General features: G+C 44.7%; 1 protein-coding gene across 22 annotated transcripts in view; it reads left to right on the top strand.

The window, feature by feature from the left end:
- The window catches only part of dtna (dystrobrevin, alpha), a 254,287-nt gene that overhangs the window by 80,070 nt on the left and 151,834 nt on the right, over positions 1-22,383 (top strand). For all 22 annotated transcript variants that reach the window (XM_038809268.1, XM_038809270.1, XM_038809269.1 and 19 more), the window contains exon 5: positions 18,644-18,729. In XM_038809268.1, coding sequence (XP_038665196.1) covers positions 18,644-18,729 — 86 coding nt within the window. The remainder of the gene's footprint in view (positions 1-18,643; positions 18,730-22,383) is intronic.

The raw sequence follows: 22,383 nt of genomic DNA on the forward strand, positions 1-22,383 counted from the left end.
GTGACAGACTGGAGAGATTAAATGAGAAAAGATTTGGTGGTGCAGTCAAAAGGTGTGGTGATGGGACAAGTAAAGAAACACGAGATGTGTCGAGAAAAGGTGTGATTGGCAAAGGGGTGAACAGCTGCTGTCCAAAATCAAAAAACAAGAGAAAAACCAAACACTGCAGGGAAAAATGGAACAAAATATGGACAGAGGTTGCAGTCTATAACTGTTGAACTCCTTATTAACTCTTGAAGACTGTAACGTGCTTAATCAAAATATAAGATGATATTACTCAAGCTTGCATTGAGCTTTATTGGAACACGGAGGACAGGGAGTTCAGTGTGAGAACAAGGTGGAGAATTAAAATAACAGGCAAACAGGTGGAAGCTAAGGGTCACTGTCGCAAACTGAATGGAGATTTTTCACAAAGCGGTCGCCAAATCCGGATTTGGTCGCCTCATTGTGGAGCAGACTGCATTGTGAACAACGAATATTAAAATGAAAGAAGTATACATACATTACTAATACAAAACAGAAAACGTGGACAAATTTAGCAGGCCTGGCAGCATCTGTGGGGAGAAACCGAGTTAATGCTTCAAATTCAAATGACTCGTCAGCAGAACTGATGAAAGGTAGAAATTTAATTAATTATATAGTAGGAAAGGTGTGTGGGAGAGGTGGAGCAGAATAGAAGAACAGGGATAGGTCGGGTAAAGAAGAGATTGACAAAGATGTTATGGACATAAGACAAAAGGGAGTGTTACTGGTGCCTTTGAGGGATGAAGAGTGACCATAAGACCCATTCGGCCTGTCGAGTCTGCTATATCATTCAATGAGACCGTGACCAATTTGATGTAATCCATAACTCCACTTTCCTGCCTTATCCCCAATAACCCTTGATTCCCTTAGTGATTGAAAATCTGTCTATCTCAGCCTTGAACAGCCTGTCCATCTCTCTGCAGTAAATAATTCCACAGATTCACTACCCCCTGAGAGAATAAATTCGTCCTCATCTTAATGTACGTCCCTTATTCTGAGATTATGCCCTCTGGTCCTGGACTCTCCCACAAGAGGAGACACCCTCTCAGAATCTACCCTGTCAATCCCCCTGAGGATCCTATATGCCTCAATGAGGTTGCGTCTCTCCTTCTAAATTCCAATGAGTACAAGTCAAACCTACTAAATTTCTCCCCATAAGAAATTCCCTCCATACCCAGAATCAACCAAGTGAACCTTTTCTGGACTTGACTGCTTTCAATGTCAGTATACCTGGGATCAAGGGACCACAACTGTTCACAGTATTCCAGGTGTGGTCTAACTAGTGCCTTGTATAGTTTTAGTAGGAGTTCCCTATTTTTATACTCCATTCCCTTTGACGTAAAGGGCAACATTCCATTTGTCTTCCTAATTATCTGTTAAACTTGCATGCTAGTTTTTATGATTTTACACGAGGACTCCCACCTCCCTCAGTCAGTTTTCTGCAGCCTTTCTCATTTTAAATAATATTCAGCTCCTTTTATTCTTCCTACTGGAGTGCATAACTTCACATTTTCCAATATTGCACCTGCTAATTGTTTTTGCCCACTCACCTAGCCTGTCTATATCCCTCTGTAAATTCTTTTGTCATCCTCACCACTTGCCTTCCCACCTATTTATATGTAATTCACAAACTTGGCAATCGTGCATTCACTTCCCCCATCCCAATCATTAATATATATTATGAATAATTTTGGTCCCAGCAAGGATCCCTGTGGCACTCCACTAGTTACATGTTGCCATCTTGAAAATGCCCCTCTTATCCCAATGATCTGTCTTCTATCAGTTAGCCAATGCTCTATCCATGCTAATATACTACCCCCAACACCATGGACTGTTATTAAGTAGCCTTTTGTGTGGTACCTAATCAAACGCATCTTGAAATAGTGGTAAAAGATAAGATAGCAGAATGTGTCAATGGGAGCAATACTGAACAACTAGGGACAGGGGGCCCTGTGGGGGAGGGATCGGGTTTTGTTGGTGCAGGCCAAGGGAACTGAAATCAACAAACTACAAAAGGGTCAAGATGGAGAGAAAACATAGAACATAGAACGTACAGTGCAGAAGGAGGCCATTCGGCCCATCGAGTTTGCACCACCCACTTTAAGTCCTCACTTCCACCCTATCCCCGTAACCAAATAACCCCTCCTAACCTTTTTGGACACTAAGGGCAATTTTAGCATGTCCAATCCACCTAACCTGCACGTCTTTGGACTGTGGGAGGAAACTGGAGCACCCGGAGGAAACCCACGCAGACACGGGGAGAATGTGCAGACTCCACACAGACAGTGACCCAGCAGGGAATCGAACCTAGGACCCTGGCGCTGTGAAGCCACGGTGCTAACCACTGTGCTACCGTGCAGCCCTATTTCTGCCCTGAGAGTAAAGGTCATGTTCTACTGTTCTTCTATTCTATCCCATCTCCTGCACCCACCTCTCCTACTATACAATTAATTAAATTTCTACCTTTCTTCAGTTCTGTAGAAAGATTATTTGAACTTGAAACATTAACTCTGTTTCTGTCCACAGATGCTGCCAGACCTGTTGGGTTTATCCACCGTTTTCTGTTTTTATTTCCGATTTCCAGCATCTGCAGTATTTTGCTTTTACATAAAGGAAGGCATTTTGGGGTCTTGGACTCTGTGGAAAGAAAAGGTGAAGGGACAGGTTTTGCATCTCCTGCACTTGCATGGAAAGGTGCCATGGGCAGGGGAGTGGGCGTTTAGGGTTATTGAAGGGTAGAGTAGGGTGTCACAGAGGAAAAAGTCCCTTCAGAATGCTGACAAGAAAGGAAAAATGTGTTTGGCGGTAGCATCACAATGGATGTGAAGGAAATGGTTGAGGATAATCCATTGAATATGGAGTCTGGTGTGGTGGAAGATGAGGATAAGAGGAACCCTACCATGGTTTTGGTAGTGAGGGGAAGGGGTGAGAGCAAGAAAATGAGATGAACATGGTTGAAGGCTCAGGCAACCAAAGTGGGAAGAATCTCACTTGAGGAAAAAGGAACACATATCAGTAGCACTGATGTAGAAGATTGCATTATCAGAACAGATGTGCCAGAGACGGAGAAACTGGGAGAATGAAATGGAATCCTAACAGGATGCAGAGTGTGAGGCAGTGTATTCGACAATCTGTGGGAAGATGTGGTTGGTAGGTGGCATTGTCACTGGACTAGAGGCCAGGTTCAAATCCTGCCACTGTAGATGGTGAAATTTGAATTCAATAAAAATCTGGAATTTAAAATCTAATGATGGCCTTGTTGATTGTCGTAAAAATCCAGCTGGTTCACTCATGTCCTATAGGGAAGGAAATCTGCCGTCCTTACCTGGTCTGGCCTACATGTGACTCCAGATCCACAGCAATGTGGTTGACTCTTAACTGCCCCCTCAAGGGCAATTCGGGATGGGTCCAGCCTGCGACAGCCACCTGCCATGAACAAATTTTTAAAAATGAAAAGAAAAAGAAAACAGAAAACAATGAAGGTGAACAGGAGAAAAGAGATAAATGAAAATCATGTTGGAGAGAGAAGAGCAGAACTTCTTTAAGTTGGATAGTCCTGAAAGAGAAATGGCAATGAAATAAACTGTCACTCCACAGATGTCTGACATGCTGAGTATTTCCAGAATTTTCTGTTCAATTCCGCAGTGTTTTCCTTTTTTAAGATGATCTTTGTTGCATGTATTCGTGATTTTCTTTTCTATTCTTGGGGAAGAATAATCTGGACACTGGCAGAACTCCCAGACGTTGTGTAATTTCCGTTAATGTCAAATGGCATGAAATAACAGTGCCAAAAGCAGTGAACAATCTAATTGTGCAGTCATTGAATGGTAGCTGTCAGTGAGTGGAATATATTCACTCTGAAATTAGTTCCTGTTTGCTGCTGAAATTGTGTCAGAGTGTTTGTGGGAAGAGGAGATTTTAACAAGACACATTTGTGATATAATAGAGAACCAGACTATGAAATTTTATTTGTAACTTCAACATTTTTTTCTGTGATTATAGTAGGAGATTGGAGATGGGGAGATAGTTTGCATGGAAGGTGGGGTCAATAATTAGATTTTTGAGAAGAGGAACGATGACAGCAAACTTCAAGGAGAGAGTAACCGTGTCTGAAGAGAGAAAACTATGAACAATTTTTGCTAAATTGGGGATTTGGGAGCTTGGGTGATGTTGAAAATAGGGTAGAGTGAGCAGAAGGTGGGGATCATGGACAAGGTGAGCTCAGAGAGGGTACAATAGGAGGTATGAAGCAATCTAAAGAAATGTAGGCTCAGGGTTAGGGCACAGGGGAGCTTTGGAGGAAAATTAGCCTGGTGGTTTAGTAGAATGGAGGGAGGCTGCAGAGACAGTGATCAAATAATTTTCAACATAGTAACAAAAACGTTCCTTGCATATTCTGTTGGAGGTGAGGTGGAGGAGACCGGGAAGAGAGGTTTAAGGAGAATAAATTAGTTACATAACCCTATATTAAGTAATTTATTTAACTCTACTTGCCTGGCAGTCACTGTGCATTGGAGGGGCATGGTGGGCAGTTGAAATTGTCCAGGTTTCTACCTGCCCTGGAACCTCTGGGAGCTGAATGCTTGCAGTTTTTTCCTTCTTATCTGAGCAGGTTGCAAGGACATCTGCCCAAATCTGTCAGAATAATTTTTACCGTATGTAATCATCAGATCATGAGTGGTCGACTGAGATTTTACTTTGGCTGCCTGAATGGCAAGCAATAGGTAATTTATTTTTCTTAATTTCCTTGTGGGGACAGGCTCCTCTGGGTCCCGCAAGGAAATCTTAGGCATCCCCTGCCTCAAGCACTTAGACCCCCTCCCCATTCCACACCCTATCACCCTGGCCTTGGAGTGACTTGTGACATAATGTAGAATGTCTAGAATATAAAGGGTTAATGTAATATCATAATTGATGGAGTTAGATGCAGAACTATGTAAAGCACTGACTCTCAGGCTTCTGGGAGAGGGCTGGAGAGAGTGCAGAGGAGAGGCTTAGAGAGTGCAGAGTACAGTTATAGATGGAGTGTAGAGATTAGTGTTAGTAGAGTGTAGATTACTAGATTATTACTTCCGATAGGAGTAAGCGGTTGAGCTTTAATAAGTAGCGTAATAAATGTTAGCTTTGTTATTGAACTTAGCTTCTGTGGCCTTTGTGAACACTACGGCAACCATCCTGATAATAAGAATCACAAAGAACATCATTTGACTGATCTCACTTTTTGCCTGCTGTTGGCAGCGAGCCCCTAAACTGTCTGCCAGTTCCCTGGCTCAAAATGGAATTTTAATATATTTACAAACAGATCCTGCATGGTGACTATTGCTCACAATGAGTCAGAGAATTTACTCTTTTGTAAGTGCAGGGTATATTGTCAGAGCCACTATACTGTAATAGTAACAAAATACTGCGAATGCTGCAAATCTGAAATAAAAACAGAAAATGCTGGATAAACACTGCAAGTCTGGCAGCATCTGTGTAGGGAGACCAGAACTAACGTTTTGAGTCAATTGAACCTTCCTACTGGTCATCTGGCTGACAGTGGTTGAATATCTAACTGATAAATTTTTCATATCAGCTTGATGTCAATTTTCAGCTTTCAATTGATGTAGACATTAAATGCATTTGAGATTCGCAAAATGCAGGCAACACATTTAAATGTTTGCAGTGCAATGAAAACAGTTGCGGAAATCAGTTCCCGAATTACTAGCAAAATTCCAGAAAACAATCTATTGAAAATTGTAGTCTAATTTGCCAACAAATATCACTATTTCATTGGTGATCATGTACAAAATGTAGTTATAATCATCTACAGGCAAACAGCAGATGGGATGATAATTGAAAGGGGATCAGAGGTTATGGGGAGAAGGCAGAAGAATGGGGATGAGAAAAATATCAGCCACGATTGGGCAGCACGGTAGCATGGTGGTTAGCATAAATGCTTCACAGCTCCAGGGTCCCAGGTTCGGTTCCCGGCTGAGTCACTGTCTGTGCGGAGTCTGCACGTCCTCCCCGTGTGTGCGTGGGTTTCCTCCGGGTGCTCCGGTTTCCTCCCACAGTCCGAAGATGTGCGGGTTAGGTGGATTGGCCATGATAAATTGCCCGTAGTGTCCTAAAAAGTAAGGTTAAGGGGGGGGGGGGGGTTGTTGGGCTACGGGTATAGGGTGGATATGTGGGTTTGAGTAGGGTGATCATTGCTCGGCACAACATCGAGGGCCGAAGGGCCTGTTCTGTGCTGTACTGTTCTATGTTCTATGATTGAATGGCGGATGTCTTATGATCTATGGAATGTACCATGTTAGTATCTCTCAGTCTGCTGCAGTGTCTCATGAACTGTACTCGCTCGTTGTTGGTTTATATAATTGCTCAGTAAGAAGTCTTACAACACCAGGTTAAAGTCCAACAGGTTTGTTTCAAACACGAGCTTTCGGAGCGCAGCTCCTTCCTCAGGTGAAGGAAGGAGGAAGGAGCTGCGCTCCGAAAGCTCGTGTTTGAAACAAACCTGTTGGACTTTAACCTGGTGTTGTAAGACTTCTTACTGTGCTCACCCCAGTCCAACGCCGGCATCTCCACATCATATATAATTGCTAAAAGTGATGTAACCTATTGTCAAAAATCTATCTGTTCTCTTTATTTTTGGCAGGTAAACTTATTATTGGCAGGGGCTTATTTAACATGAGGGGCGGGGTTTAGCAGCCCCCCTTAGCCACAGGCTCAAACCCCGTAATGGGAGGCCAATAATGGGTTTCCGTCGGCAAGATTTCCGATAAAATTTCCCAGCACCCCCCCTATTATAAAAATGCATTATAATCTACTTGCGGGCTTAACATCGCTTCTCCCACCTTCAATGAATCTTCCACTTACCAGCCTTGATATCACGTTGGTGCGAGTCACTGCTGCTCTTTATAAACGGGAAGCAGGCGTCATGACTTCCGAGAGGGAGGAAGGAGGTGAACATCACTGTCTCCAATGAGCAGCAGCGTGTCCAAGAGGACAGAGGCCACTGGCAGGTGCAGGGAATTCTGGGGTTTGGGGCTGGGTGATTGGAGAAAGTGGAGGTCAGCTGTCAGACGGCAATATCTTACACCTGGAGGGGCAATAGTATCGTAGTCAGTGTTGGTGGTCTTGGAGTCTGCTCTGTATGCTGTACGAGTCTGCTGTGTGTACTCTGCTAGTCTGCTCTGAGTGCTGTGCGAGTCTGCTCTGTGTACTGTACGTGTCTGCTCTGTGTACTCTGCGAGTCTGCTGTGTGTGCTGTGCGTGTTTGCTGTGTGTGCTGTGCGTGTTTGCTGTGTGTGCTGTACGAGTCTGCTCTGTGTGCTGTGCGTGTTTGCTGTGTGTGCTGTGCGTGTTTGCTGTGTGTGCTGTGCGTGTCTGCTCTGTGTACTGTACGTGTTTGCTGTGTGTGCTGTGCGTGTTTGCTGTGTGCTGTGCGTGTCTGCTCTGTGTACTGTACGTGTTTGCTGTGTGTGCTGTGCGTGTTTGCTGTGTGTGCTGTGCGTGTCTGCTCTGAGTGCTGTGCGAGTCTGCTCTGTGTACTGTACGTGTTTGCTGTGTGTGCTGTGCGTGTTTGCTGTGTGTGCTGTGCGTGTCTGCTCTGAGTGCTGTGCGTGTCTGCTCTGTGTGCTGTGCGAGTCTGCTCTGAGTGCTGTGCGTGTTTGCTGTGTGTGCTGTGCGTGTTTGCTGTGTGTGCTGTGCGTGTCTGCTCTGAGTGCTGTGCGAGTCTGCTCTGTGTACTGTACGTGTTTGCTGTGTGTGCTGTGCGTGTCTGCTCTGAGTGCTGTGCGTGTCTGCTCTGTGTGCTGTGCGAGTCTGCTCTGAGTGCTGTGCGTGTCTGCTCTGAGTGCTGTGCGAGTCTGCTCTGAGTGCTGTGCATATTTACTCTGTGTGCTGTGCGTGTCTGCTCGGTGTGCTGTGCGTGTCTGCTCGGTGTGCTGTGCGTGTCTGCTCTGTGTGCTGTGCATATTTACTCTGTGTGCTGTGCGTGTCTGCTCTGTGTGCTGTGCATATTTACTCTGTGTGCTGTGCGTGTCTGCTCGGTGTGCTGTGCATATTTACTCTGTGCTGTGCGTGTCTGCTCTGTGTGCTGTGCGTGTCTGCTCTGTGTGCTGTGCGTGTCTGCTCTGTGTGCTGTGCGAGTCTGCTCGGTGTGCTGTGCATATTTACTCTGTGTGCTGTGCGTGTTTGCTCTGAGTGCTGTGCGTGTCTGCTCTGTGTGCTGTGCGTGTTTGCTGTGTGCTGTGCGTGTTTGCTGTACGAGTCTGCTCTGAGTGCTGTGCGTGTTTTCTCTGAGTGCTGTGCATGTCTGCTCTGAGTGCTCTGCGAGTCTGCTCGGTGTGCTGTGCGAGTCTGCTTTGAGTGCTGTGTGAAAGAGTGTATGGGTGAACTGCAACAGGGGGAGGGGGAGCAGCCCCAAGTCGTGGTCCACATAGGTACCAATGACATAGGTAGGAAGAGAGATGGGGATTTGAGACAGAAATTCAGGGAGCTAGGGTGGAAGCTGAGAGCTAGAACAAACAGAGTTGTTATCTCTGGGTTGATACCCGTGCCACGTGCTAGCGAAGTGAGAAATAAGGAGAGAGAGGAGTTGAACACGTGGCTACAGGGATGGTGCAGGAGGGAGGGTTTTGGTTTCCTGGATAATTGAGGCTCATTCTGGGGTAGGTGGGACCTCTACAAACAGGATGGTCTTCACCTGAACCAGAGGGGTACCAATATCCTGGGGGGGGAGATTTGCTAGTGCTCTTCGGGGGGGATTTAAACTAATTCAGCAGGGGGATGGGAACCTAAATTGTAGTCCCAGTGTACAGGATGTTGAGAGTAGTGAGATCAGGGATAGGGTTAAAAGTTCGAAAGAGGGCACCGGCAATCTCGATGTTGTGGCGATTTCGGAGACATGGGTAGAGCAGGGACAGGAATGGTTGTTGCAGGTTCCAGGATTTAGATGTTTCTGTAAGAACAGAGAAGATGGTAAAAGAGGGGGGGTGTGGCATTGTTAATCAAGGAAAGTATTACGGCGGTAGAAAGGACGCTTGAGGATTCGTCTACTGAGGCAGTATGGGCCGAGGTTAGGAACAGTAGAGGAGAGGTCACCCTGTTGGGAGTTGTCTATAGACCTCCGAATAGTTCCAGAGATGTAGAGGAAAGGATTGCAAAGATGATTCTTGACAGGAGCGAGAGTAACAGGGTAGTTGTTATGGGGGACTTTAACTTTCCAAATATTGACTGGAAATACTATAGTTCGAGTACTATAGATGGGTCAGTTTTTGTGCAGTGTGTGCAGGAGGGTTTTCTGACACAGTATGTAGACAGGCCAACAAGGGGCGAGGCCACATTGGATTTGGTACTGGGTAATGAACCCGGCCAGGTGTTAGATTTAGATGTAGGTGAGCACTTTGGTGATAGTGATCACAACTCGGTTATGTTTACTTTAGCAATGGGCAGGGATAGGTATATACCACAAGGCAAGAATTATAGCTGGGGGAAAGGCAATTATGATGCTATTCGGCAAGATTTAGGATGTCTAGGATGGGGAAGGAAACTGCAGGGGATGGCTACAATCGAAATGTGGAGCTTTTTCAAGGAACAGCTACTGCGTGTCCTTGATAAGTATGTACCTGTCAGGCAGGGAGGAAGTTGTCGAGCAAGGGAACCGTGGTTTACTAAGGAAGTTGAAGCACTTGTCAAGAGGAAGAAGAAGGCTTATGTTCGGATGAGACATGAAGGCTCAGTTAGGGCACTTGAGAGTTACAGGTTAGCCAGGAAGGACCTAAAGGGAGAGTTAAGAAGGGCGAGGAGAGGACACGAAAAGTCGTTGGCGGATAGGATCAAGGAAAACCCTAAGGCTTTCTATAGGTATATCAGGAACAAAAGAATGACTAGAGTAAGATTAGGGCCAATCAAGGATAGTAGTGGAAAGTTGTGTGTGGAATCAGAGGAAATAGGGGAAGCATTAAATGGATATTTTTCGTCAGTGTTTACACTGGAGAAAGACAATGTTGTCGAGGAGAACACTCGGGTTCAGTCGACCAGGCTAGATGGAATTGAGGTTCAAAAGGAGGAGGTGTTAGCAATTTTAGAAAATGTTAAAATAGATAAGTCCCCTGGGCCAGATGGGATTTATCCTAGGATTCTCTGGGAAGCCAGGGAGGAGATTGCAGAGCCTTTGTCCTTGATCTTTATGTCGTCTTTGTCGACAGGAATAGTGCCGGAAGACTGGAGGATAGCAAATTTTGTCCCCTTGTTCAAGAAGGGGAGTAGAGACAACCCTGGTAATTATAGACCTGTGAGCCTTACTTCGGTTGTGGGTAAAATGTTGGAAAAGGTTATAAGAGATAGGGTTTATAATCATCTTGAAAAGAACAAGTTGATTAGCGATACTCAACACGGTTTTGTGAAGGGTAGGTCATGTCTCACAAACCTTATTGAGTTTTTTGAGAAGGTGACCAAACAGGTGGATCAGGGTAAAGCTGTTGATGTGGTGTATATGGATTTCAGTAAGGCGTTTGATAAGGTTCCCCACGGTAGGCTATTGCAGAAAATAAGGAAGTATGGAATTGAAGGTGATTTAGCGGTTTGGATCAGTAATTGGCTAGCTGAAAGAAGACAGAGGGTGGTGGTTGATGGCAAATGTTCATCCTGGAGTTCAGTTACTAGTGGTGTACCGCAAGGATCTGTTTTGGGGCCACTGCTGTTTGTCATTTTTATAAATGACCTGGAAGAGGGTGTAGAAGGATGGGTTAGTAAATTTGCAGATGACACGAAGGTCGGTGGAGTTGTGGATAGTGCTGAAGGATGTTATAGGATACAGAGGGACATAGATAAGCTGCAGAGCTGGGCTGAGAGGTGGCAGATGGAGTTTAATGCGGAAAAGTGTGAGGTGGTTCACTTTGGAAGGAGTAACAGGAATGCAGAGTACTGGGCTAATGGCAAGATTCTTGGTAGTGTAGATGAACAGAGAGATCTCGGCATCCAGGTACATAAATCCCTGAAAGTTGCCACCCAGGTTAATAGGGCTGTTAAGAAGGCATATGGTGTGCTAGCCTTTATAAGCAGGGGGATTGAGTTTCGGAACCACAAGGTCATGCTGCAGCTGTACATAACTCTGGTGCGGCCACACCTGGAGTACTGCATGCAGTTCTGGTCACCACATTATAGGAAGGATGTGGAAGCTTTGGAAAGGGTTCAGAGGAGATTTACTAGGATGTTGCCTGGTATGGAGGGAAGGTCTTACGAGGAAAGGCTCAGGGAATTGAGGTTGTTTTCGTTAGAGAGGAGAAGGCTGAGAGGTGACTTAATAGAGACATATAAGATAGTCAGAGGGTTAGATAGGGTGGACAGTGAGAGTCTTTTTCCTCGGATGGTGATGACCAACACGAGGGGACATAGCTTTAAATTGAGGGGTGATAAATATAGGACAGATGTCAGAGGCAGTTTCTTTACTCGGAGAGTAGTAGGGGTGTGGAACGCCCTGCCTGCAATAGTAGTAGACTCGCCAACTTTAAGGGAATTTAAGTGGTCACTGGATAGACACATGGATGAAAATGGAATAGTGTAGGTCAGATAGGCTTCAGATGGTTTCACAGGTCGGCGCAACATCGAGGGCCGAAGGGCCCGTACTGCGCTGTAGTGTTCTATGTTCTAAGTTGTTCATTCTTGCCTGGTGCAAAAGCAAAAAAGATGGTCAAAAGGTGACCAAACCATGGTTTACAAGTGAAATTGGAGAATATATGAAATCCAAGGAATAGGCATTTACCAAATTGGCCAGAAAAAAAAGCAGACCTGAGTATTGGGAGCAGTTTAGAATTCAGCAATGGAGGACAAAGAGATTGATTAAGAAGGGGAAAATAGAGTACGAGAGTAAACTTGTGGGGAACATAAAAACTGACTGTAAAAGCTTCTCGGTGCGTGAAGAGAAAAAGATTGGCAAAGACAAATATAGGTCCCTCACAGTTCGAAGCAGGAGAATTCATAATGGGGTACAAAGAAACGGCTGACCGACTAAATGCATACTTTCGTTCTGTCCTCACAAAGGAGAACCCAAATAACATACCAGAAATTTTGGGGAACACAGGGTTCAGTGAGAGGGAGGAACTAAAAGAAATCAGTATTAATAGGGAAATGGTGTTGGGAAAATTGATGAGATTCAATGTGGATAGTTCTCCAGTGCCTGACAATCTACATCCCAGAGTACTGAAGGAAGAGGCCCTAGAAATAGTGGATGCATTGGTGGTCATCTACCAAGATTCTATAAACTCTGGAACAGTTCCGAACAGATTGGAGGGTAGCTAATGTAACCCCACTATTTAAAAAGGGAGGCAGAGAGAAAACAGGGAATGATAGACCAGTCAGCCTGACGTCAGTTGTGGTGAAAATGCTACAATCGATTATAAAATATTCAAAGCAGAGCACTTGGAAAACAGTGGCAGGTTTGGACAGTCAGCATGGATTTACAAAATAGAAATCATGCTTGACAAATCTACTGGAATCTTTTGTGGATGTAACTAGTAGAGCTGACGAGGGCGAAGTAGTGGATGTGGTTTATTTGGATTTTCAGAGGCTTTCGGCAAAGTCCCACATATCAGATCAGTATGTAAAATTAGAGTGCATGGGATTGGGGTAGTTTATTGAGATGGATAGAAAACTGGTTGGCAGACAGGAAACTAGAGTAGAAATAAATGGGGGTCTTTTACCAAATGGCAGGCTGTGACTAGTGGGGTAGTGCAGGACCTGGTGATAGGACCCCAACTATTGACAATATATATTATTGATTTAGATGACAGAATTTAACGTAATATCTCTAAATTTGCAGATGACATTAAACTGGGTGGGAGGGTGAGCTGTTCGGAGAATGCAGAGATGCTTTGGTGTAATTTAAGCAGGTTGAGTGAGTGGGTAAGTGCATGGCAGATGCAGTATAATGTAGGTAAATGTAAAGTTATCCATTTTGGTAGAAAAAACAGGAATGCAGATTATTATCTGAATGGCTACAGATTGATAGAGGGGAATGTACAACAAGACTTGGGTGTCCTTGTACACCAGTCACTGAATGATGTCAGATTGGGCATTTAGGATTATCTTTGCTGGAGTTTAGTGGGGGGATCTCATAGACACCGATATCATTCTAACAGGACTCGACAAGGAAGATTCAGGAAGGATGTTCCAGATGGTGGGGGAGCCCAGAACCAGGGGCCACAGTCTGAGGATACGGGGTAAACCATTTTAAGACTGAGATGAGGAGAAATTTCTTCACCCAAAGAGTGGTGAGCCTGTCAAATTCCTTACGACAGAAAGCAATTGAGGCCAAAACGTTGCATGTTTTCAAGAAGGAGATAGATATAGCTTTTGGGGCTAAAGGGATCAAAGGATATGGGGGAAAGGTGAAAAGATTACTAAGTTGGATGAACAGCCATGATCATAATGAATGGTGGAGCAGGCTCAAAGGACCGAATGACCTACTCCTGTTCCTATTTCCTATGTTTTTTAGTATAAATTTAGAGTACCCAATTCACCTTTTCCAATTAAGGGGCAATTTAGCGTGGCCAATCCACCTACCCTGTATATCTTTGGGTTCTGGGGGCAAAACCCACGCAAACACGGGGAGAATGTGCAAATTCCACACGGACAGTGACCCAGAGCCAGGATCAAACCTGATACTTGTGCCATGAGGCAGCTGTGCTAACCACTGCACCACTGTGCTGCCCTCACCTATTTGCTATGTTTCTGTGTTTCTATGACACCTCCTAAGAGGTCATGTCCAGGGTTGGTGATGGAACCCTGCATGCTTTTACCAAGGGTGTCATGAGGTCAGATGCCAAGTGCTCCTAACCAAACCCAAACTGAGCATTGGTGAGTGTGGTATAAAGGCAGTTTGGTGTAGCAAGGGTTAATATGGGACTGCAGAACATTACATGATGTAAAGAATTTCAAGACAAGGCACCTAGGTTAGTCTAAGAGTATGCAGACACCAGTGTAGCAGTAGGCATAGAGTTCGTTCATTGAGCTGTCAGAGTTATGTGTGACGAACAAACACTATTCACAGGCCTCTGAATCTCTTCATATGGCTTACTAAACAAACCCTTGCAACAGTGAGCAGGTTATTGTTGAGTAAGTGTTTCATAACACTGTTGATGCCACCTTCTATTTGTTAATGATTGAGAGTTGACAGATGGGGTGGTAATTTAGTGGACAGAACATACCTGGGCAGTGTTTCACTTTGTAGATTCCTGTGTTTTAACTGTGCTGAATCATCTTGGCGAGGGACGTGGCTCGTTCTGGAGCACATGTCTTCAGCACTACTGTCGTGATGTTGTTGGAACCCTTGGCCTTTCCTGTATCTAGTGCGCTCACCCATTTCTTGAAATCGCATGCAACAAATCAAATTTGGCATCTGCGATAATGGGGACCTCACGAAGAGGCTGTGAGGTTCATCCATTTGGCACTTCTGGCTGAAGACGGTTACAAGTGCTTTAGACTTGTATTTTGCACTGGCATGCTGGGCTCTACCATCACTGAGTATGGGGATTTTTATTGAGCCTCCTCCTCCCATCAGTTATTAAATTGTTGACAGCATTTCAAGACTAGACTTGGTAAGGCCCTAGAGCTTTGACCTGAGCCACTGGTTATGGGATCACTTAGCTTTGTCTCTCGCATGCTGCTTCCTCTGTTTGGTGTGCAAATAGTCTGGTGTTGTATCTTCACTTCATTTTTTCGGTAAGTCTTGAACTGCCCCTGCCATGCCTTCCTGAACTCTTCATTGAACCAGGGTTGCTCCTGTGGTTTGATGGTAATAGCAGATTGAGGGGTATGTGGGCCATGGGGTTACAAATTGTGGTGGAATACAATTCTGATGCGGCTGATTTTCCATAGCTCTGAAGCATGATTCAGTGTAAATATGGGCCTTTCTTTCCATAATGACAATGCAATATTCATTCCTACCAGTATAGTCTTCTGCAACAGGTAGATTGATGAGGATGATCAAGTGGGGCTTTCCTTGGTGTTGGTTTTCTCATACCTGCTGTAGGCCCAATGTGACAGCTATGTCATTCAGAACTCGGCCAGTTCAGTCAGCCGTGGTGCAACCAAACCACTCTTGGTGATGGGAACTGAGGTCCCCAACCCAGAGTATATTCTGTGCCCTGATACCCTCAGTGCCCTTCCAAGTGATGTTCAAAATAGAAAAGTATTGATTCACCAGTTCAGGGTGAATGAGAATGGTATTCAGCAGGAGGTTTCCTTGCCCATTTTCGAACTGATGTTACGAGACTTCCTGGGACCTGGAGTCAATGTTGAGGTAGGGTGATGGTGGTGTCTGGAGCATTGGCTGTAAAATATGATTCTGAGTATGGCAATGCCAGCCTATTGCTTGACCAGTCCACAGGACAGCTCTTCAAATTTTGACCCAAGCATTTAATGTTAATATTAGTGGTATTCTTTTGATAGAAAGAAATACTTGCATTTATATAGCACCTCATTTATGTATTCCAATACAGGTTGCTGACGAGGACTCTCTATAAACAGTTGCACAACTGATTCCAGAAATAGTTTAACTCTGTATTGAACTATAACCTGCATCTTTATTCTGTTCCATGGTTAGGTTAGCATAACTCAGGTCTGTCCAAATTGTAGGAAAATACTCAATGGAAAATCTCAGACTGTTAGACCACTGGAGGCTGAAAACTCTATTCCAATTTATTTAGTCGAAGGAAAAGAGCCAAGGTATTGTAGAGAATAATAATCAAATTTAAATTATTTGTATAGAAATATGGATGTCTGTTTTAGAAATAAGTCCATTGTCCTTGCAGCTTCTTTAAATAAATGCTTGGAAAGATTATCCCATAAAATGATGAGAATGAGATGGCACATGGCAGACATAAATAGGAAACAACACAAATATTCTTCAGACGGAAATTTGCCTTGAACAGATTTATGAAAACTTGCCACTGTTGAGTCAATCAAGCGTATCTCTCAAAAAAAATCTTAAAGCTAAAATAATCATCATACATCAAGTTCAGTTGCAGGTGAACATTGCTAGTTGGGGACTTCCATGTGATTGATATTTAATGACATCTTGATGACTACGATGTAATCACTGATACATTAATTAAATTATTATTTGGAATTAGTTGTTAGACAGCGATTAATTGAATCAATCACCTGCAAACCTTTCTTCTTATAGCTGTTACATGCTAAATCAGTTGGACTTCTAAATGTTGCCGTGGTTTCTATTTTTGGAAGCATAGACATTTTGGGCTTCCATTCAGAAGTGATTAAGCATGTGTAACATAAACTTAGGAGCAATTATTTGCAATGTGTGCAAAAGTAGATCTACTTTAATAATTGGATTGATATTGATCTATGATTGTTTTTGCTGGTCCGCACAACTGGGCATCACCCAGGAAACTTTGGACAGCCTGCAGGAGTGGGGTCGCGGGTGGTTGGCAGGGAGCTGGGAGAATTAACAGGCCTCTGTCACTTTCTCCCTGGGGGATACCAGGTGCATTGAAAAAGAAGATCTAACTTTGTACCTACACTCTGCCTGCTTAAAGAATATGAAAATCATTTTCAATAACACAACTATTTAGCAACAGGGGTACTGTGTCAGCACGTTAATATAATGAGAAAAAAATGCAGAATCCTACATTTCGTACTACATTACTTCATGGAATAACACCCTATTGCAAATAAATTACTATCCACTTTATTAACGCCTGAGTCCGAATCTTTCATTCAACACGTGAGTAGTTAATTGCATGCTGAGTTGCTGAACGAAGGGAACCAAATAAATTCAGACATAAAGGGTTGGATTTTCATCTGAGATGGGCCGTGGAAGTCTGGAAATCTTTTGATTCTCTGCCTGCCTCAGGAGAGAGTACCTTGAACGGCACCATTTTCAATATGGCGGGGGGGGGGGGGGGGGCTGTATGTGATAGAGTCAGACCTGCCACTTCAGCAGATCAGAGGTGGCTAGGTGCCAAGGCCTGCCTTGGTTCTCTTTGTCCCAGTTGTGTTGTTAAATATTAGACCTTCTAATCCCTCTCACTGCCTCAATTTATTCATACATCAACCATCCCAATGTTTCCTCATACACTCCATGCCATCTTATGTCCCTCCACTTATATCCCCTTATGGTTCCCTTGCCACTTTAGTGTCAATACGTGCAGATCTGTTACCCCATCACCCTTTGCCCCAACACCCTCCATGCCAACTCACTCAGTGCCCATCATAGGCAGACCTCAAGAGCTTTGCTGAGATAAAATAAAACTTTAAGTATCTTTCACGAACTCAATTGCATTTTTAAAATGGTCATTCATTAAAGCCCATTCAATACATTTAAATCCCCTCAAGTACTTAATCCCATATTTTAAAAATGTTTGTATTCACAACTCCATATCAAAGGCAACTAATCCTTTAATAACTTGGTGGAATTGTCAATTAAACTGTGAATTACAGCCCTCACACCCCCATGATAATGACAGATTGCGGAAGCAGTCTAGCATGAATAATGTTGTAAGTACATTCCTTGGGGCATTGTCAACAAGAATCTATTGAAACATCTAGAACTGTTTTATTCACTGAGTCACAGGCAGGCAGTTTTGCTTTTCATTACAGTTCTGCATTCTTTATCTAAATTTCATGAGCATTAATATTGTGGAACACACGCTGTGGGATGAGACTATTCCTGGGGTGAAAATCAGGTCTGCATGTCCTGTGCACCATGTTTAAATGGCCCAGTTGAGTTCTGGCTTTCCTCATGTGACTCCCATTGCACCCTCTTTCCGCTATCAGCAAACATTTGATCTGCTGGAAATAGGGCATTTCTGGTCTTATACACATTACAGTAGATTCCTGACACCTCCCAGACTCCATGAAAATCCAGCCTGAAATGTATAATTTCAGCCTTTTTGAGGTCTGAATATTTAGTGATTTATTGTGCAGTGTTCATTCTAGGTTGTTTTGTAATAAATGGTAGGAGAGGGGTTAGAAGAAATGTGTTTGGAGTATGGAAGGAAAGTTCGCACAGTGGGTAATTGAAGCAGAGAAACTTATCATTTATGGGAAAAGAGGCTAAACATTTAACCTTTTTTAATATTTAGAAGTTGGGAAATTGCAGAACAATAGGATTAATGTGTTGCTTTAGTAAGGTGATGGGACAGCTGCAGGGCTCAATTTTTACAGTCCTAATTTCATTATAGCAATCTTTTCTTTTGAAAAGAATGGAGACTGATGCAGCTTAGCTTTATAACCTGAAGTCATAGTAAAACAGTCAATTTGTAGACCCTAAGATTTCCAATAAAACGGTGATCCCAAGATAATCTAGAAAGCAATGACACCCCACACCAGAACAGGCTCAAGATCCAGAATGGAAGTTAAAGGTTCTGGAAAAGATTTTTGTTTTAAATTGTCAATCATGTTCATTTCATAAACATGGCTCAGAAGAAAGAAGTACGCCAGAATCAAAAAGATTCAGGAAAAAACATATTTTTCTTTCTCATAACTGTTGCAAAGTGAGTGACAATAAGATCTAAATCTGTTTTCAGAAATGCTTTAGTTTTTTCGCTTTTATTTTAAACGGCGGCAGACTGATTAATTTGAAATGTAATTATTTTGATTCTTTTTTCAGGGATGGCCATGGCAAGGTACCGGTTTTCGCTGTGAAAGTAGCATTAGCAACAATATGTGGAGGCAAGATACTAGATAAACTGAGATGTAAGTATTTTGCCCAAACTAACCATTGCAATGTTCCAGTAATTGTTCCACCTTTTTAACTTTGCCCTTTCACAACCACTGAGTTCTACTTTGAAATATGTAAACTTAGATTCATATCATGGCTTTCATGCCGTCAAGACCACCCAAAGTGTAATCATTGCTGGAATATAGGGAAACACACAGTGGCAATTTGTTGTCTAACCAACCTTGTTAATGGGGCATAACCCCGACATATAAACTACATTATGTATCATACGCCATTGGAAAGTTGCTTATTCTAACCGTGTAGTAAGAGCTCTCGTGGAAACAGACAGTCGAACACACCCTTCATTTTGAGCATATTAAATGGTTTATACCTGTATTCAAACACATGGCACACAACGTCAAAACCACAAGTTTAGTAAGCGTGTCAATAATTGTATGAAAGAGCCTGCCTCATCTAGTGCGTCAAAGAATTATCTTTCCATTAAATGTAATGTGGAGGCAGGCAGGATGAATCAGCCAAGCTAATTCCTTTCTTGTACAAAGTAGACTTGATGTTGTTGAATGCTACACGCCTCCATGCCAGGTCTGCACTCATGACTCAGTAGATCTTGATTGAGTGGCCTTGTAAGTAACATCGCAATGTTCCTTTGCCCACCGAAAAACAAGCTCCTCATTTTTGTAGCGATGTAACCAGGCTACAATGGATCATGGGAGATCACCAGGGCGAGGTTTGGGCCAAAGTGTCTAGCTCTGGGGGTTTATGGAATGTAGCTTCGCCCACAATCTGTTTGAATAATTCTGACATAAACTGTATTGGGGTTTGGCCTTCAGTCCCTTCTGGTATACCAAAAATGCCTAGGTTTTAGCATCTTGACCAGTTTTCCAGATCATCGACTTTGCCCCCGTAATGACACGTTCTCCTTATTCGCCACGGTCAGCCTGGATTCCAGCGTACTAATCCTGTGGCTGTGGTCTGAAAGGGCCTTCTTGATGTCGGTAAGTGTGTTGGCGTGACAGTTGGCAGCTAAATGAATGGTGTCAAGGGAGGACCGATTAGGACTCAGCAATTCTTCCAATGCATTTTTCAGCTCCAAAGCAAACTTAGTGGGATTTGTCAAGCCTAGTGTCCAGAATTTTGCTTAGAGTTTTGGTTGTTAGAAGCATGGAGGAGGCAGCTACCACCTTAGCAATAGCCGTCTCGGTAGGCACATCTTTATCATTTAATAATTTCTGGTCTGTATGTTTTAAATTCTTGGACATATTTGTTAAAACTTGTCCCTTGAGTGTTCAAATTAATTCTTATTCTGGCAAATAACAGTACACCGGCGCATGAAAAAATAAGTTATAAAAAGAATAATCGAGAGAAACACCACATGCTCCTCCCCTGCATCGCGCAACCTGAAGTCATCAGCAGCACCCAATTAATATGTGTGTTATCTAAAGTTCTGGGGTGGGATTCTCCCTTCTTGGGACCAAGTCCCCAGGCCCGCCGGAAAACGGGCGGGGAACACTCCGGACTTTTTCCGAGAAAGTTCGAGGTGATTCCTAATCCTCAAGGGGGCCAGCAGGGCCCCAGCGTGCGTCCCACAGCTCCAGCTGTCGGCGAGGCCCTGCTGTACAGGTTGCAATCTGGGGTCATTGTGAGGCACTGAACAATGATTCAGCCTCTGGTGTCTATAACACAGGGCCGTACGGTAGCACAGTTGCTTCACAGCTCCTGGGTCCCAGGTTCGATTCCTGGCTTGGGTCACTGTACGGAGTCTGCCGCTTCTCCCCATGTCTGTGTGGGTTTCCTCCGGGTGCTCCAGTTTCCTTCCACAGTCCAAAGATGTGCAGGTTAGGTGGATAGACCATGCTAAATTGCCCTTAGGTTATGTGGGTTACGGAAATGTGTGGGCTTAAGTGGGGTGCTCTTTCCAAGAGCACATGCAAACTTGATGGGCCGAATGGCCTCCTTCTGCATTGTAAATTCTATGATATAATACGAGGACTATCACCTAAAGTGCAATAACCAGGTGAAACTGACAATTCGGTTGTAACCTCAGAGTTAAAAGTTCCTCCTGGGCCTCTGATGCATCAGAAAGGTTGTGTTTCCATAATGGGCTGTTGAAGAGGATCCATGAGGAACAAAATCATTCTACTAATTTGTTCATTTCATTGTGGTGATGCACTATCAATTACTACAAAGATGAGAGTAGTGAATAATCGAGGCTTTATTGAGCAAAGATGTATGGCCTCCTGTAGCTGCTGCAAGAATGGGAGCAGCACCGGCGAACACACACATGTATACGGTGCCTACTGGGCGGAGCCAGCTGGCAGGGATTTACCCATGTATCTCTAGTACAGGAGTCTTACCGTACTACATCTAATATACATCTAATACAGTCAGTGGTGACTACCACATTCACCCCCTGGTAAAAAAGAGTCTGGCGGGGGTGGTGGAAAAATCTACAAGTTCAGTCTGTTGGGGGCCTTGATCCTCCGCTGTGATCGCCTCGGTCCTGGTGGTGATGTGGGTGCCGACTTAGTCACCTGTGACTCCGGGAGCGTGTTGTCCTCGTCTTCATCGCCCCTGAGTGCAACCAGTGGGAGAATGGGGTGGGGGCTGCGGTGAGGTGCGCGGGGGGGAGGGTGAGTGGCGCAGGGTCAACCGGAGGGGGGGTGTCGGGTGGTGGGCCAAGGGTGGGGATCCAGCGGGTGCCAGGTCCTGGAGGGAGACTGTGACGGGCGCCACATAGACGTACTGCGGGTTCGCCTGCAGTAGATGGACTCTTTCGACCAACGGGTCTGACTTATGGGTCTGCATGTGTTTGCGAAGGAGGACGGGTCCAGGAACTGCCAGCCATGTTGGGAGCGAGACCCCGGAGGTGGACTTCCTGGGGAAGGCGAAGAGACATTCATGGGGGGGGGGGGGGGGTTCTCGTTAGTTGCAGGCAGAGGAGCGATCGGATGGAGTGGAGCGCGTCGGGGAGGACATCCTGCCAGCAGGAGACGGGGAGATGTTTAGACCGCAGGTCCAGCAGGACGGCCTTCAAGACTGTCCCGTTCTCTCGCTCCACCTGCCCATTTCCCCGGGGGTTGTAGCTGGTCGTCCTGCTTGAGGCAATGCCCTTGCTGAGCAGGAACTGACGCAGCTCATCGCTCATAAAGGAGGATCCCCGGTCGCTGTGACGTAAGTGGGGAAACCGAACAGGGCGAAGATACTGTGGAGGGCTTTAATGACCGTGGCAGAAGTCATATCGGGGCATGGGATGGCGAAGGGAAACTGGGAGTACTCATCGACCACGTTCAGAAAGTACGTGTTGCGGTCGGTGGAGGGGAGAGGCCCTTTGAAGTCCTTGCTGAGGCGCTCAAAGGGGCGGGAGGCCTTCACCAGGTGAGCTCGATCTGGCCGGTAGAAGTGCAGTTTGCACCCCGCGCAGACCTGGCAGTCTCTGGTGATGGCCCTGACCACCTCAATGGAGTAGGGCAGATTGCGGGCCTTGATGAAGTGGAAGAACCGGGTGATTCCCCGGGTGACAGAGGCCACCGTGTAGAGCCCAGAGTCGGTCCACTCGTGAGCTGGCACATGTATCTATCGATAGGGCATCGGGGGGCTCGTTGAGCTTCCTGGGGCGATGCAAAATCTCGTAATTATAGGTGGAGAGCTTGATCCTCCACCTCAAGATC

This window comes from Scyliorhinus canicula, chromosome 10 (assembly GCF_902713615.1).
Source record: "Scyliorhinus canicula chromosome 10, sScyCan1.1, whole genome shotgun sequence".
NCBI classification, from domain to species: domain Eukaryota; kingdom Metazoa; phylum Chordata; class Chondrichthyes; order Carcharhiniformes; family Scyliorhinidae; genus Scyliorhinus; species Scyliorhinus canicula.